At 50.1% G+C, this 16,218-nt stretch overlaps 1 protein-coding gene across 1 annotated transcript; it reads left to right on the top strand.

Annotated features, from left to right (window-relative positions):
* The first annotated feature begins 713 nt into the window (after positions 1 to 713).
* On the top strand, positions 714 to 16,082 carry SLC35E1 (solute carrier family 35 member E1). The gene is made up of 6 exons (XM_037009516.2): positions 714 to 1,179; positions 1,506 to 1,576; positions 3,611 to 3,748; positions 4,026 to 4,151; positions 12,656 to 12,901; positions 13,275 to 16,082. Exons 1-6 carry the CDS (start codon positions 756 to 758, stop codon positions 13,503 to 13,505), a joined length of 1,236 nt encoding a protein of 411 aa, XP_036865411.2. The 5' UTR covers positions 714 to 755; the 3' UTR covers positions 13,506 to 16,082.
* The last annotated feature ends 136 nt before the right edge of the window (positions 16,083 to 16,218 follow it).

Raw genomic sequence — 16,218 nt, 5'->3', positions numbered from 1 at the left:
CCTCCCCGTCCTGCAGAGCCCTGGAGACAGGTGCCCAAGAAGGCTGCCGCGGCCACGGCCCCCGAACTGGCCAGGGGCCCTAGGCCAAGTTGCCTCCCTTCCCTGGACTCCGGTCTGTCCGTCCGTGAAGTGGCGATTGTAACACCTACCTCACAGCGCCCGTCTCGGGGTCCCGGCGCTCTGTTCTAAGCCTCCGTCGGAGTCCGGCCACGGGAGCCCCCTTCCGGATTGTATATAGAACTGGACCTGCGGAGAGATTTCCACAATTTGGTTTCTCTTCCCGAAAGGTCTGGCCTTATCCCATCGGCGTCCGCCGCTGCACACCCATCAGGACCCAGCTGCACGGCGCTGATGCGGCGCGGATGTCCAGCTTCGGCCAGCGAGCTCAACGGCCCGCTCAAGGGCGCAGGCGAGGCGGAGCCCCGGCGCTCCTGCCCATTCAGCCCGGGGTCCATCCAGCTCCCGAGCCCCGAGCCGCCCCACAGCTCGGCAGCCCCGCCGGACCCCCGGTCTGCTCCTCTCCTTCCGCTTCCCCAGTGGGTCCCGCCCCCGCCGGAAGCCCACCCGAGGGAGGTGGGGCCTGAGCTTGCTACGTGATGGCGGGAGCGTCGGCCGGCGCGAGGCGGTGACGCGGCCAGCGGAGGCCAATGGGAAGCGGGGTCGGCCGGCGTGCCCGCCCCCGCCCAGGCCCCGGCTCCGCCCCCGCCCGGCGACGGGCCGTCGGACTGGCTGGAAGGGGCGGCTGCTTGGACAGGATGGCGGCGGCGGCGGCGGCGGCCGGGGCAGCGGGCGCGGGGGGCCCGGGGACGACGGGCGGCAGTGGCGGGGCGCGCGAAGGCGCGCGGGTGGCGGCCCTGTGTCTGCTGTGGTACGCGCTCAGCGCGGGCGGCAACGTGGTCAACAAGGTGATCCTGAGCGCCTTCCCGTTCCCCGTGACCGTGTCGCTGTGCCACATCCTGGCGCTGTGCGCGGGGCTCCCGCCGCTGCTGCGCGCCTGGCGCGTGCCCCCCGCGCCTCCCGTCTCGGGCCCGGGGCCCGGCTCGCACCCGTCGCCCGGCCCACTGCTCCCGCCGCGCTTCTACCCGCGCTACGTGCTGCCGCTAGCCTTCGGCAAGTACTTCGCGTCCGTGTCGGCGCACATCAGCATCTGGAAGGTGCCCGTGTCCTACGCGCACACCGGTGGGTGCCGCGGCGCTTGGGTGGGAGTGCGCCCGCAGGGCCGAGAAATCGGCTTCTGTTCGGAAGGCGCTGGGGCCGCCCAGGCTTTTTGCAGGGGAGAGACACGCACAAGGGTCTCAGGAAGAGAGGGCTGAGAAGGGAGCTAGGAGCTGAGCAGGGCAGGTCATAACTGTTGGGTTGTGGGGACGCCCCACAGAAAGAAAAGGGCTGAAGAACTTTGAGGGGCTGCCAAGGCCTCCCAACCCGCCGGTGGAGTTGGGACAGGCCGCCAGGGTGAGTTTTGGGACTAGGACTGCTCCCTGAGCGCCCCTCGTCTCTCTTTGCAGTCAAGGCCACTATGCCCATCTGGGTGGTCCTGCTGTCCCGGGTCATCATGAAGGAGAAGCAGAGCACCAAGGTAACCCAGGAGGACTCTGGGCAGGTGGGGGCCCACGGGCTTCCCAGTTGCTGCCCAGCTGGTGACGTGGTCCAGGTTCCTGGTGTGCATGCTGCCTGGCTTCCTGTCAAATAAGGAAGTCCGCTTATAGGACTTTGGTGGCCCATTTGCCGCTACGTTCGGAATTACCCTGGGGGCAGTGGTGAGTGGGATGCGTGCCTGTGAGGTGTCTGCTGTGTGGTCTCGGTGGGTGCCGCTGCCCCTTTCCTGCCTGTTGGCTCCCTGCCCGGGGTTGCTGGTGAGCGAACCCTTGGTCCCACCTTGGCCAAACATCCCGTGCCCCAACAGTGAGACCAGGGATGGAGCGTCTGACTCTGTGCTAAAATGGAACTCCAACAGAGTTTCACTTCTTTGCAAGAGACAACAGTCAGGGTGGGGACTTTTGGTGTCAGAATTGGAGATGTTAGAAATCAGAAAGGAGTCTGATTTTAGCAAAATCCAGCAGTCTTCGAAATAAAAACAGCCAGGAATTGTGAATGTCTGGGAATGGAAATGAAAGCAACACGCAGAACACAGGGCTGCATAAGGAAGATGCTTTGGGCACAATCCAGGGTCTGTTCAAGATGCCAAGCCAGGGTATTTCCTGGCTTGGAGTGAGAGAGGCTGTGGCTTCAGCCAGAGACAGCCTTGCCTGTGTCCTTAAGTGGAATTCGCACTGCCGTTGTCCCAGCTGGAATCCATTTCATGCTGGACAGAGCACCTCTTTCTACGGGGTTGGTTTCTGGCTTCCTGTATTTTATGTAACAAGAGTGGCAGTGCCCTGATCAGCTTATAGAAATCGGGCCATCTCTGGCTGATTTTTTAATTTCAGCCTTTTTCTTCGCAAGACCTGGGCATGCTCCACAACTGCCCCCGGGGGGCTTCAGGTGTGTGTGACTTGTCTCCCCAGCCACAGTTGGCCAGGAAGTGTGCAGCCGCATCACTTGATAACACATCGTGTTTATCAGGTTTCCCCGTTGCCTGGGACATTGTACCGGCTTGGGCATGGAGCCGGAACCATGCACAGTGAGGAAAGACGGGGTATTGGCCTAGGCAAGAGACCCAATGATAAAGACAGAATAAGTGTGGACCCGCCCTGAGGCAGATAGTCAGGTAATCGTCATTCCTGAACTCTGCTGAAGAAATAGGACTTCACGGGAGAGTCAAATGTCCGAGGGCTGCAGCCAGGGGTGGGGTGGGAGGGGCTGGAATTCAGGTCCTTCAGGCCAGAGCCCTCACCGCCCCCACTTGAAGTCACCGTGCTGTAAGACCGTCCTTTGTAGGCGAGGGGTGAGCCAGATGCAGGGATGACTCCTGTGTCTCTTGCATTTGGAAGCGGTTCAGCCGCCTGAGCTCAGGCCGTTCCGCGGACCAGGTGCTGGAAGGCTTTTGCCCCTTCCAGAAGGCCCACCACGGTACTCATTCATCCATTTGGCCGGCTGTGTGCTGGGCACCGGATAGAGCAGTGGACAAAAGGCCTCCCCTGAAGGACCGTAAAGGGCACCTGTAGTGGGTGGGGAGCATTTGTGCCTGAGAACACGCCGCAGAGGAAACTGACGGGACCTGCGGCCAGGTGGGTTGGAATGTCCTCCTGGTGTGTGAAGGGAGCCCTGAGGAGGAAGGGGCGCTCCAGCTAGGAAAGCCTTGGGCCCATGTCCCAGCCAGAAAGATCCCAGCATATGACCAGCCTCTGGGGGAGTCAGCGTTTCAGACCTTGGTTGTATTGGTGGCAGCAGCTGGACAGATGTTAGGACCAACCCCAGTTTGTAACCCAGAGCAGGGGCTTCTAACGGGGGAGATGGTGTAGGGAGTGAGGCTGGGCACAGTCACCGACCCCACTCGCAGGTTCTCCGAGGACCACCTGCCTCCCCCCCGCCCTGCCCCAGAGCCTCGCTGCCCCAGTTCACACTGCTGCCCAAAGGGGCAGGTGGCGTCCCTTCGGCGGGGGAGGAGAGGACGGCGGGGGCTCTGCTCCGGGGCGTCCACGTCAACCCGCCCGCCCTCCCTCCCTTGCAGGTGTACTTGTCCCTCATCCCCATCATTGGCGGCGTCCTGCTGGCCACCGTCACTGAGCTGTCGTTCGACGTATGGGGGCTTGTCAGTGCCCTTGCTGCCACGCTGTGCTTCTCGCTGCAGAATATTTTCTCCAAAAAGGTATTTGAGCAGCATCATGGGTGCATGTGGTGTTTTGAGGTTAATGGGTGACGTGAAAAACTGGCCAAGTAGGGGTTTCTGTGGCATTGAAGCAAAAAAAGTCCTGTTGCCCTTTTGCTAGTTTTCTAGTTGATTTTTTTAAGTTTGTTTTTTGTTATCAAATTAGCATATGCACAATGTGAAAAAATAGAGAAAAGCTCAGTGAAAAATAATCAGAAAACCAATGATAAACCATGCATACTTTTTATTGGCCTTTAAAGAGGTTTTCTCTCTTCAGGTATTGAGAGACTCACGTATCCACCACCTCCGGCTGCTGAACATCTTGGGCTGCCATGCTGTCTTCTTTATGATACCCACGTGGGTCCTGGTGGACCTTTCGGCTTTCCTGGTCAGCAGTGACCTGGTGAGTGGGCCAGCATTGAGGGCACACCTTTTTCTTGACTGGTTCCAAAGTAGGTGCTTTTTCAGAGAGTTACGCCTCCATGTTGACTGGGGCATTTGGGACCTCAGCCCGCCAGCTCTTTTAACACTCAGCTCTTTGTCCTGACTTGTGGGGGCAGTCGGCTTCCTTTGCATTTCCTTCTGTGTGCTAGATCCCAGGTGCCGATGGCTGCCTTTGTGCCAGTGGAGTCAAGGAAGAAAAAGGCCAGCAAGGGCGACTTTAAAACTTTGCTTGCACTGCTAGAGTCCTTTCTTAGTGTCATCTGTGCCCACATTCCCCTTTATTGCAGATGTATCCATAGCTTGCTTAGGTCGGGAAAGAGCATCTCCCCACCTCCTGCAGGGCCAGCCTCCAGAATGCGCTGGAACTAAGGCCAGTGGCAGTGATAAGAAGGAAGTGGGTGTGGCTCTCGCAGGCCTGTTCTTGACCTTGGCCTTTAACACTCAGCACCACCTGTGGATGTGCTGGAGCTTCTGTCCGGCTTCCAGAGGAGGAACTGTGTGGCTCTGTGTTCCAAAATCCCTTCCCTGTTGACAAGCTGTAACATTTCTGTGAAGAACTTTCCATCATCATCCAGTACTAGTTTGTTACCTTGAAGTACAGTACAGGAAAAGCAGTTTTAAGAGTAAATAGGTAGATTTTTTTCCTAAATTTTAAAAAATGTTTACTTGAAACATTAACCAGTGAGTTGAGGTTTTTTTTCATTTTGCTTGGTCTTGTGACGGAGTGACAGAGAGTTCTATTGCTTTTTTTTTTCCATCTCATTGTGAACTCATGTGTTTGTCTGTTGCACCTATTTTTCCCATAATCAAATTATCCTCGCTTGGCCAGTGGAGCACTTACTGTCGACCCTGGGCCCTTCTGACAGCACACATCAACCTCTGAGAGCTTTTTGTCCTTCCTTGTCATATTCATCTTCTGTCCCAGACCTATAATCAGCCACTCCTTCAGGAACCAAGTTGCTTTTAGTGGAGAATGGTGCTTAAAGACACAACGTGAGTGCCATGTGTGCTCACTGCTGTTGGGTTGTCATTGCTTATAAAAAACTAGGAGAAATGTATTCGGGAGAGGAGGGGAGAGATTCATACTTATTTGTTCCAATTCCAACTTGACACGGGATTCATTACTGTTTTATTTATATCTTCTGTATCTTTTCTGGTCTGTTTCCTCACAACATTCCTTCTTGGTTCACCCCACCCTGATCATTTATACACGTGATTCTACTGCACACACACAAAATCACTGCAGAGCTAGAGTCCCCACAGGACCACTGCAGGTGGAGTCCTGAAGGAAGTGTGAGATGTCTGTGGTTCTATTTGTCCTCAGAACGTGTTTCATTAAAGATGTGCAGTTGGAACACAGTGTCCTGAGGGCACTTGGAATGATCATTCTCACTGGGCCCCCATCCTCAGCTCGTGCTTCTGGGTTCCTTCTGTCTGTCCTCTGTTTTCAGGTATTGCTTTCTTTTCCCTCCTAACTGAGTATGTTGGATCTTCACGCAGTTGACCCTTGAACAATGCAGGGGTTAAGTGCACTGACCCCACACACACACACAGTTATCTGCATATGACTTTTGACTCCCCATAAACTTAATCACTAATGGCCTAATGTTGACCAGAAGCCTTATAGATAACAAACAGTTCAGTAACACAGATTTTCTGTGTGATATGTAGTATATACACTGTATTCTTGCAGTAAATCTAGGGAAAAGAAAATGTTCTTCCAAATTGTTGCAGATTGCCAAAAAATTTTCCAGTATAGTTATTGAAAAAAATCTGTAAGGGGACAGGTGCAGTTCGAACCCATTATTTCCAAGCCCAACGATATGCTACAGTTTATTCAAAGAAGCCTGGCCTCAGTCCCTGCTGCCTTCGCCCTTTTCCCACTGGCGGCCACTTTTATGCTCTCAGTTTTCCTTCTAGTGTTTCACTTCTGCAAATAGAAGCAAATCTGTACAAATGCCTTCCTTCCTCCTTACACAAAAGTGCCTTTTTTAGGTCCTTAGAAAAAGCACCTTGCTCTTTCACTCTGTAACGGCCTGGAGATCACTCCATATTGATCTGTTTAGGTCCTTCTTATGTGTTATTAGCCAGTTGGCATTCTTACACTGTCCTATGTTACAACTCCGGTGTCTGCATGGATACACCCTCACAAACATGTATATATAGCCTTTGCTGTGGTCTCTTGTATTCAGGACACTTTTTGGTTTTATTGTAGTGATTACTTAAAAATAACACCTTTAGTAACCTCTTTTCTTTGTTGAGGGCATACACATTTTTTATCTTGATGGGGCCCTTGTATGTTCTGACTGCAGTGCTGGGAGCACCCAGTATTTGACAATGCTATAACAGAAGGCAGGGTTTCCACCTCTCTGGGCTCCTCCTCCCTGCCCTGTGTCCCCCACACAGATGCCAGGTGACTTAGCTCTGTCCCAGTGCTGTGCTCCCTAGTATAAAGGAAGAGGCTCAGATACAACAGTGTCAGCTGGGTTCTGCTGCTCCAGCCTATGAAGAATCAAAGGCTACAATGGGCAGTTTCCAAACTTCCCCAGCCATACTGCTGACAACTCAGCTGGAGCTGGGCAGGAATGGCCAGCCTGGGGAGCAGGAGGCCCTGTTTTAAAGCTTTACCAGGATGTGGGAAGTAGCTATTTAAGAACTGCAAAGTGAATGGGAGAGGACAGGCTGGGGTTGAAGACCAGACTTCAGAGAACCTCTGAGCCCACAGTGAGTTCGCCTTTCTTCCGCCTCTATTATCTCTAGCCTGGACTCAAGGTATCCTGAAACGCAGAAGTGAACACTGAGTGAGAACAGAGTGAGAAGCCTTCTAATTCTGGCTCAGGGAGTGAGAAAGGGGAATTCCTGATGCTTCAAGAGAGTGGGGAAGATCCTTTGGGGCCTCTTGTGTCATCTCTGTCTCCTTGCATCTGGCAGTCCCATGGTGGTGGCAGCAGAGGGTCCCATAGGCACTCGAGATGCTGAGGTTGGGCAGTCTCCCTCCGCAGCCACAGGATGAGATTAGCCCCTGTTGCATTTTGTTTTCTCTCCTTGTCCTTCCACTGCTTGGCCATTCCACAGAATGGAGATGCAGTTGTGGGAAGGACACAGCCATGTGGGGTAAGCAAGCCCCAGCTTTCTGAGTGGAGGACTGAAAAGGGAAACCCTAGAGAAGCAGAAAGCACCAAGGAGATCGTAGAGAGGGAGCAACGCAGAACAGTGACCTTGCCCCTGCGTTGTGCATGTGACAGTCTGATCGTGAACAGTGAGCCAAAGACTGAAAACTGAACTACAAGACAGCCTGTGGCCCAGGTCTGAGGCCGTCCACTTGGCAGTGCTCCCTCAGGGTGGGGCTGCATACCAGTGACAAGGCTTTGGGGTCAGAACTGGCATTGGAACTGCAACCCATAGAAGGTGGGTCAAGCTCATAGCCTGAACGGGACTGAGTCTCTGCTAGAACAAAATATCAATATTCCCTACAGGAGTCAGATAAGACCTGCAGGCTTAGAATATTCTAAGTGCCCGGGACACAATGAAAAATTACTTGCCACACATAGAAACCAGGAAATTTCCAAGTCTTCTGGGAAAAGGCAACAGATGCCAATACTGAGATGACACAGATACTCGAATTATCAGAAAAAGACTTTAAAGCAACGATTATATTCATGCCCCAAGAAGTAAGGATGAATACTCTTGAAACAATGGGAAGCATGGAAGATAGAAGAACCAAATGGAAATTTTAGCAATTTAGAAACAGTAACTTAAAAACTCAACTGAATAGACATAAATGCACAATGAGTCAATAACATGAAGGTAGATCATTAGAAACTACCCAGTTTGAACCAAGAGGGAAAAAAGATTAAAAGACAAATAAAATTCTTGGAATCAGCCAGAGAAAAATGATGCATTACTTACAGAAAAACAGCAATTTGAATGACTCAGGATTTCTCATCAGAAACCATGAAAACCAGAAGAAGTTAGAATAACATTTTTAAGGTACTGTAACTGAAGAACTGTCAACACATGATTCTATATCCAGGAAATACAGAATCTCCAGAATCAATAGAAATACAGAACATCAACAGGAATAAAGAACTGAACAATACCATCAACCAACTGGATATCTCACTGATATTTATAGAACATTCTATGTAACGCGCTGAATACACATTCTTTTCCAGTATACATAGAACATTCAACAAGATAGACTGTCCTCTGTGTCATAAAATGGACCTTAACAAAAGAATTGAAAATAAACAAAGCATATTCTCTGACCATAATGGAATTAGAAGCCAGTAACAGAAAGGAAACAAGAAAATCTACAAACACTTGGAAATTAAGCAACATGTTTCTAAATAATCCACGGGCCAAAGAGGAAGTCTCAAAAGAAATAGAAAATATTTTCAGCTGAAGCAAAAAAGAAAGCATTACAAATACCAGGAGTGAAAGGGAATATCACTATAGATCTCACGGACATTTAATGGATAAGAATGCTACCAACAACTCTGCACATTAATTTAACAACATAGATGAAATAGACCAACTCTTCATAAACCAAACTACCAAAATTCACCCACCCAAGGTGAAACAACCTGAATAGTCCTATAGCTATTAAAGAAATTGAATTCATAATTTAGAACCTTCAAAAAGAAATAGGACCCAGATGGTTTCACTGACAAATTCTATGAAACATCTAAGGAAAAATACCAATTCTACACAGTCTTCTCCAGAAAAGAGAAGATAAGGGTTTTGCAACCATTTAAGAAAACCGAAATTCCTAAGGAACATTAGGCAGAAGTTCTTAACAAAGTATTAGCATAATGTACCATGACAAAAGCGGAATGTAAATCAAGACTACAAGGCTAATTCAAAATCTGAAAATTGATGTAATCTACTGTTAATAGTTTAACAAAAAATAAATCACCTGTTCATATCAACTGATACAGAAAAGGCATTTAACAAAATCTGACATGGTTCATGGTTTTAAAAAGCCAACAAACTAGAAATAAAAAAACTACTCAACTTGATCAAGGGCATTTATAGGTAACATAATAATGATGAAAGATGGAAGGTTTTTTCCCCTTGAATTCAGGAAGAAAGGTAAGCATGTTCACTCTCATTATACCTGCTCCACATCATACTTGACAACCTAGCCAGTGCAATAAGACAATAAAAAGAAATACAAATTTGAAAGGAAGAAATAGAATTTTCTCGACCCAACAAAATCTTACTCTTCAGTATTAATTTAATTATAAGTAATTGCTTAGCTTAAATTTTAACTTTGATTTTTCTCCTTGGGGAAGGCAATAATGAAAAAAAGTTAAGATATACTAATCCACATATCTGTGTGTTTGTATGGAGATAGATATGTACATGTATATATTAAGTAATTTTTCTTAATATGAAACCTGATTGTAAATTTTCCTAATTGGAATAGCTAAAATAAGTTTGAAAAAGTTGGAGGAAACACTACTTAATTCTAAGACTTAGTGTAAAGGGACAGATATTGGTGAGGGAGAGACACATAAATCAGTGGGACAGAACAGAGACTTTGAAACTAGACTCACAAATATGGATAACTGATTTTTGACCAAGGCTGAAAGGCACTCCAGCTGAGAAAGTGTAATCTCTTAACAAACAGTGTTGGAACAATCGGACATCCATATGCAAAAAACTGAGTCTTAACTTAGAGCTCACATGTTATACAAAATTAACTCATAATATATTATAGACCTGAATTTCAGGGTTAAAACAACAATCTTTGGAAGAAAACAGGAGAAAAATCTTCATGACTTGAGGTTAGTTTGTAGTACACCAAAAGCAAAGTCCATAAAGAAAATGAAAAGGTAAATGGGGCTTCATCAAAATTAACTTTTGCTCTGTTAAGACACTATTAAGCAAAAGAAAAGACAAGCTACAGGTTGGGAGAAAATATTTGCAAATGACAACTTGCTTAAAACTGGACAAAGGACTTGAATGGGCACTTCACCAGCGAGATTGTATAGATAGCATATAAATAGACATGTAAAATAAATAGACATGTAAAATAAATAGACATGTAAATAGTCATGAGGAAGAAGCAAAATAAAACTACAACAAGATACCATTTCATACTTTACTTAGGACAGCCAGGATAAAAAATATTGATAATGGCATGTTTGTCAAGAATGGGGCACAACTGGCACTCACATGTCGGAGCAAATGCAGGACGGGACGGCCACTCTGAAAGACGTGGGAGTCTCTTGTGAAGTCAAACATGCACTGACCGAATGACCCAGCAGTCTCCCTATTTATTAGGGTATTTATTTTAGAGAAGTGAAACTCAGCTTTACACAAAAGCCTGGACACAAATGTTTATAGTGATTCTATTTGTGACCACTCAACACTGGAAACTTGAAACCCGAATGTCATTAAACAGATGGATGGGCAAAGAAACTTTGGTATGTTCACATAATGGAATATTTTCTGGCAGGAAAAAAAGGTACCAACTCTTGTCCTTTACAACAACTTGGATGCCTGTGAGGCATCCTGCTAAGTGAAAGAATCCTGTGTGAGATCATTGCAAGCTGTACCCTTCCACTCCAGATAGGACGGTCTCCAAGACACACCCATCGTGAAGAACTCACCGTTGGTTGCCTGGCTTGGGGAAGGGGCTCACACAAAGAAGCCTGGGAGAGTGCTTTGGGTCAATGGAGCCATTCTAAGGGCGGGTTGTCATGTTGGCTGTATGTGTGTGTGAGAACACAGAACTGTGCACCATGAGGAAGAAACACTCAGTTTTATTGTCAGTTTTTTTTAAAGCCGGATTGGCCCGGTTCCTTCCCTGGGAGATGGCTATCTGTGCCAGCTGGCTGCCTTGTAAAAATATCTCGGAAGTCTCTAGCGATCACTTCAGGGAAGGACTCCGGGGAGAACAGGCCAGCCTACCATGAAGGTATGCTGGTGGGCTCGCAGGCCTAATGAGCTGTCATCCCTGCGAGGGGCAAAAATCTGGATGACCCTGTGCAGGTCACCTAAGTGTATCTTGCTCACCTTGAAGAGCAACGTGGTCTCCCTCCTGCCGTCAGAGGGTGGTGGAGTTGGAATCCGGCAGCTCTCCTGATTGCTGTAGCTCCCACCCTGGAAGGGCCACTAAATGCCACTGCCTCGGGGGAGCCAACTGTGGTCTTGCTCCTCAGTCTGAGCCACACTGGGTCAGGACTGCTGTACTCTCGGGGCACAGGGACCTGGGGCTTGTCCCAGCACCAGACTAGGCCACAGACCCTGCAGAGACAGACACCTGGAGCCCTCATGGCTGGCGTGCTGCCTGTAGAGGTCATCCCTTTCGCTGGCCTGGGGGGCCGGTACTGAGGCAGGACAAGGCGGGTGTGCAGGCATGGGGGCCGTGCACGCGCCTTCTGTCGCCCAGGCCTGACTAGAGGTCCGTGAGCACTTGGCATGGGCGTCCCCCCAGTTCTCGCCCGCCTGCCTGTCCTGGGTCAGCCGGGCTCTTGGGATTCTGTGGTCCAGATGTTGGCTAGTTGTGGCTTCCTGACCTCTGGGGGGCCCTTGATCGGAGTGCCTTGTTCCAGTGAGGGTCAGAGGGTAACTCATGTTTTGACGGTAGCATCACCTCCACACATTGTTTGGCTTGGGATTATTCTAAAGTACTTTCTAGGCCGCAGTGCCTTTGGGTACTCGCAGCAGCAGCCTGTGCTGGCTCAGCAGGGATCAGTGTCCCCGTTGCTTGCCTGGGGGCTTCCAGCCCAGGGTTCTTGGTACACTCGGGCAGCCTTCACAGGACTTCCCCGCTCCATGCGGTGCGCCATGTCTGCTGTGGCTTAGATGCGTTTGTCCCCTGCAAAGGCAACCCCCATGGTGACAGAATCAGGAGGTGGGACTGGTGCCCTCATCAGTGGATTGGTGCCCTTATAAAGTGAGACCCCAGATGGCTCCCCTGCCCCTTGTGGTGTGTGAGGACCCAGTGGGAAGACACTGTCTACCTGCCAGGAGGCCCATGCCAGATGTGGCGTCTCCTCCGTCGTGGACTCCCAGCCCCCAAAGCCGTGGGGAACAATGTCTGTTGTTTGTAAGCCCCCAGCCTGTGGTGTCCTGTGGCAGCGGCCTCGTCGGGCTGGGACAGGGTCCGGTGAGCAGACCTTGTTCTGCTAAACCTAGAGCCCCTGGCCCTCACTGTCCAGGGTCTGGGGGAGGCCTTAGTTTGCACTGGACTCTGGGCCCTTTGGGCACCCGACTTCCCCTCTCCGAGCCTCTGCTTCCTCTGCAGGAAATGGGGGTAATTACTGTTGTTATTGCCATGCAGTGTGTTGTGAACGTCAGAGGTGGTGCACATAAAATACTTCGTAGCGCACAGCTACCCACTGGGTCTTCTCCCTAGTGACCATGTGACCCCAATAAGCCAGTCTGCACCACCCCCCACCTGCCAGGGCAGGCATGTGACTGAGTGCTGTTCTTGCCCCCATCCTACAGACCTATGTGTCTCAGTGGCCCTGGACGCTCCTGCTCCTGGCTGTCAGCGGCTTCTGTAACTTTGCACAGAACGTCATTGCCTTCAGTATCCTCAACCTCATCAGCCCTCTGAGCTACTCGGTCGCGAATGCCACCAAGAGGATCATGGTCATCACGGTGTCCCTGATCCTGCTGCAGAACCCAGTCACCAGCACCAACGTCCTGGGCATGATGACGGCCATCCTGGGGGTCTTCTTGTACAACAAGGTGAGTCTGGGGGGCGGGGGGGCTGTCCCCTCAACACCCAGGGAGGCACCAAGCGTTGGTGGAGGAAGAGGAGGGGCCTCAGGGGCAAGGAGGCGGGGTTCCAGCCCCCAGCTCTGCCCGTCACTGGCTTTGGGTCTGGGCCCGGCTCAAGGGTCTGCTGAAGCTCTGTAGGGGGTTTCACCCCCACCCAACAAAGGCTGTTTACTCTGGTGTAAAGAGTAAGGCCAACTGATTGTTGGCCACGCCCAAGTCCTGCTGGGTCAACACGAGTTGGCCTTGAAGGAGCCACTGGCCGTGAACCACAAGCTCCCATCGTCCTGTGCATGTACCTGGGGAAGGAGCGAGCTGTCTCACTGTTCTCTCAACCTTGCAGACCAAGTATGATGCCAACCAGCAAGCCCGGAAGCACCTCCTCCCCATCACAGCCGGGGACCTGCGGGGCAAGGATCCCCATCGGAGCCCGCTGGAGAAACCCCACAACGGCCTGCTCTCCTCCCCGCATGGGGACTATCAGTATGGCCGCAACAACATCTTAACAGACCACTTCCAGTACAGCCGGCAGAGCTATCCAAACTCATACAGTTTGAACCGTTATGATGTGTAGAGTCCAGAGGGCTCGGCAGGACCTCAGTGTGACACCCTCCCCCACCCCCCAGCAGTACCAGAAACTTGACAACCAGTGAATGTACAACCCAACCAAGGGCCAGTGCATAACCGCCTGAGGACCCTGGGGTTCCCAGGCCCTGCAGCGAGGACCGCCGCCCTCGAGCTCCGGTGGGCCGTGCCTGTTCTTCCTGGGGTCTGTCATCTGGGGCTGTGTCACTGTGGAGATCTTGGCCAGGTTTTACCTTTTTGTGTGGACTTCTCCGAGTCATGTATTCTGAGTTCTTGTTCTGCTTTCCAGATGACATTGCCAGACAACTCTGGAAAGGAGGGATCGCTGTGGACACAGGCCTCAGCGTAGGCAAGAGGGGGTTTCCTGGGGGCCTAGAGGGGACTGTGCGGGCTGGTGCGCATGAGTGACAGACGAGCTGCCTGACTTGTGCTCAGGCAGGCACAGGCCTGATGCAGGTGTGGAGCAGAGGAGATGGGCCGGAGTTCTTCAAAACACCTCCAGCAACAGACGGACCCAGTGCCCCATCAGCCTCATGGCCATTTGCACTTAACTGGCAAACGTTCCAAAGTGAAAAGCTATCACCATTAGCATTGAGCTGCTGGGACCTAATTCTTTGACCTGCATGGCAGAGGTGGCGTGTGCCCAGATTCAGAGGGAAGGACAGCTGCCCTCCCCTCTGCCCCTTCCTTCCCTTGCCAGAGCAGGGCATTTCTCCTCTGCGGGTGGCAGGGAGGTGGTACCTGCAGGCCTGGGAGGAGGAGCATGAGGAGGTCATGTGGGCGTCTCCAGCTCTCCTGGGATACTCGTTCTCTGGTGCATCGTCACCACTTCTGTGATGACCCAGTGGGACATCTGGAGTGGGGCAGGGACTGGATGAGGATCTTGCATTTTTCTACAGAACATTTTGTAGTCATGTGTGTGCTGTTATGCCTTGGTCCCCAGTAGGGGACACGTGAGGACTGCCTGGTGGATCAAAAACCCTTTTGTTTTCAAACGGTTAAAAACAAGAAAAGCTCCTACTGGCGATGCCTGTTGTATCGACTTTAGCACTTAGTAGGAAGCAGTGAAGTGTTTTGAAGCATCTCTGTAAGGAACTGCAGCCACTGGAAGTGGATGAGTCCAGAACATCACAGTAGTGTGTGGAACAGACAAGACCACAGCACTTCGATGCCATGATCTGATCTTGTGTTTGTCAGGCTCTGAATCATGTCCTGATGGGAGGTGAGGAGGGGCGAGTGCCAAGCTCCGATTTGGTGCACCGAGTCAGGTGCTCTGGTCAAGATTAAGTTTGCATTTGGGCACAATTGCGTTTTCTTGAAGATTAAGTGATCCCAGCAGGTAGCCTGAGTGCCAAGGTCCAGGTTGGGGTCTGTGTCGTCTTTCCTGGCATCACAAGAGGTCACTTGATGACCACTGAGGGGACTGCTGGCTTGGCTAGTGTCACTGCCTCTGTCATTGGCTTCGTCTCTACTTACTTTGGCCCAATGTTTTGAGACAATTGCTGTGTGAAATGGGAGGCGGCAATCCTGAAGGGCGTGATTGGTGAAAAGAATTTGCTGAGTGCCTTCACCAGAGACAGTAAGAGTCTGCAGCTCCATTTTTCACTGGTGAATACAACAATTGGGGATACTTTTTCACTACAAAGATTATTACAGTAGTCGTCCTTATGATTATAGTATCTGATTTCTTGAACATATAATTGAACTCCAAAATGAATTATGCCTCTCTTGGGTTTAATGAAATTCGTTGCTGAAATTTGTATATTGTTTTCCTTTCCTAGCACAATATCTGCAGGTGGAGGGAAATGACCGACTGGTTTTTTTATGGTTATAAATTAATACATGGGATATTTAATTCTGTACATAAATTTACAGTATGTACATACACTGGAATGAATGAGACAATCATATCAGACCAAAATCACCAAATCAAAAAACAATGACATACTTGTGAGGCTTAAAGTTTCGGAGCCGACATGGACCTCTTTGAAGGCCAGTTTTCCAGCCACTTAATGGCCTGTCCCCCTCTACCCCTCCTCACTGCTGGGACTTACGGCAGCAAAGTTAGCTCCCATCCACCATGTGGTCTGGCCTGCAACACTAACTCCAACCCAACGCCTTCATTTTACAGAAGGGGAAACTGAGGCTCAGAGGGCATTCTGAACAGTGTATGTTCACTGTTTTGAGACTCGGTGTAGAGTTTTTAAGCACCTTATTTTAAGTCATTCATTGTAGGGAACATAAATGCCTGTTACAAAGGAGAGAAGCCAAATATGTTCAAGTAAAGAAGCTCTTGAGGTTTATGGATTTTATTGTGTATTTGGCATACATCACATAACAGGCCCTTTTATTATTGCCAGGCCATAACCAGACCCAGATATTTTAAGGGAGACAGCTTTAAAAGCATAGTACACTAGATTTTATTAAAAGATCTGAAATTGTGAATTCTTTTTTCCAATGGTCACCTGTTTTCAAGACTTAAATGCTATAGACTGTTCTGTGGGAATGATTTGTGTGTATACTCATTGATGGCATTTACCAAAAATAAACGATGGTCTCCAGGGAATCAAGGTGGGTCCCAATTTGTCACTGAGGGTCTTGGTGACCCTGTCTTCAATGTGCCTGGCAACAAAACATCAAAGAGGTAGAAAAGAGCAAATGCAGTTGGCTCCCATGTTGAGGTGTATCACAACTTTTCTGAA

This window comes from Manis javanica, chromosome 13 (assembly GCF_040802235.1).
Source record: "Manis javanica isolate MJ-LG chromosome 13, MJ_LKY, whole genome shotgun sequence".
Taxonomy (NCBI): Eukaryota; Metazoa; Chordata; class Mammalia; order Pholidota; family Manidae; genus Manis; species Manis javanica.
This window is presented reverse-complemented; position numbering and strand designations above follow the sequence as displayed.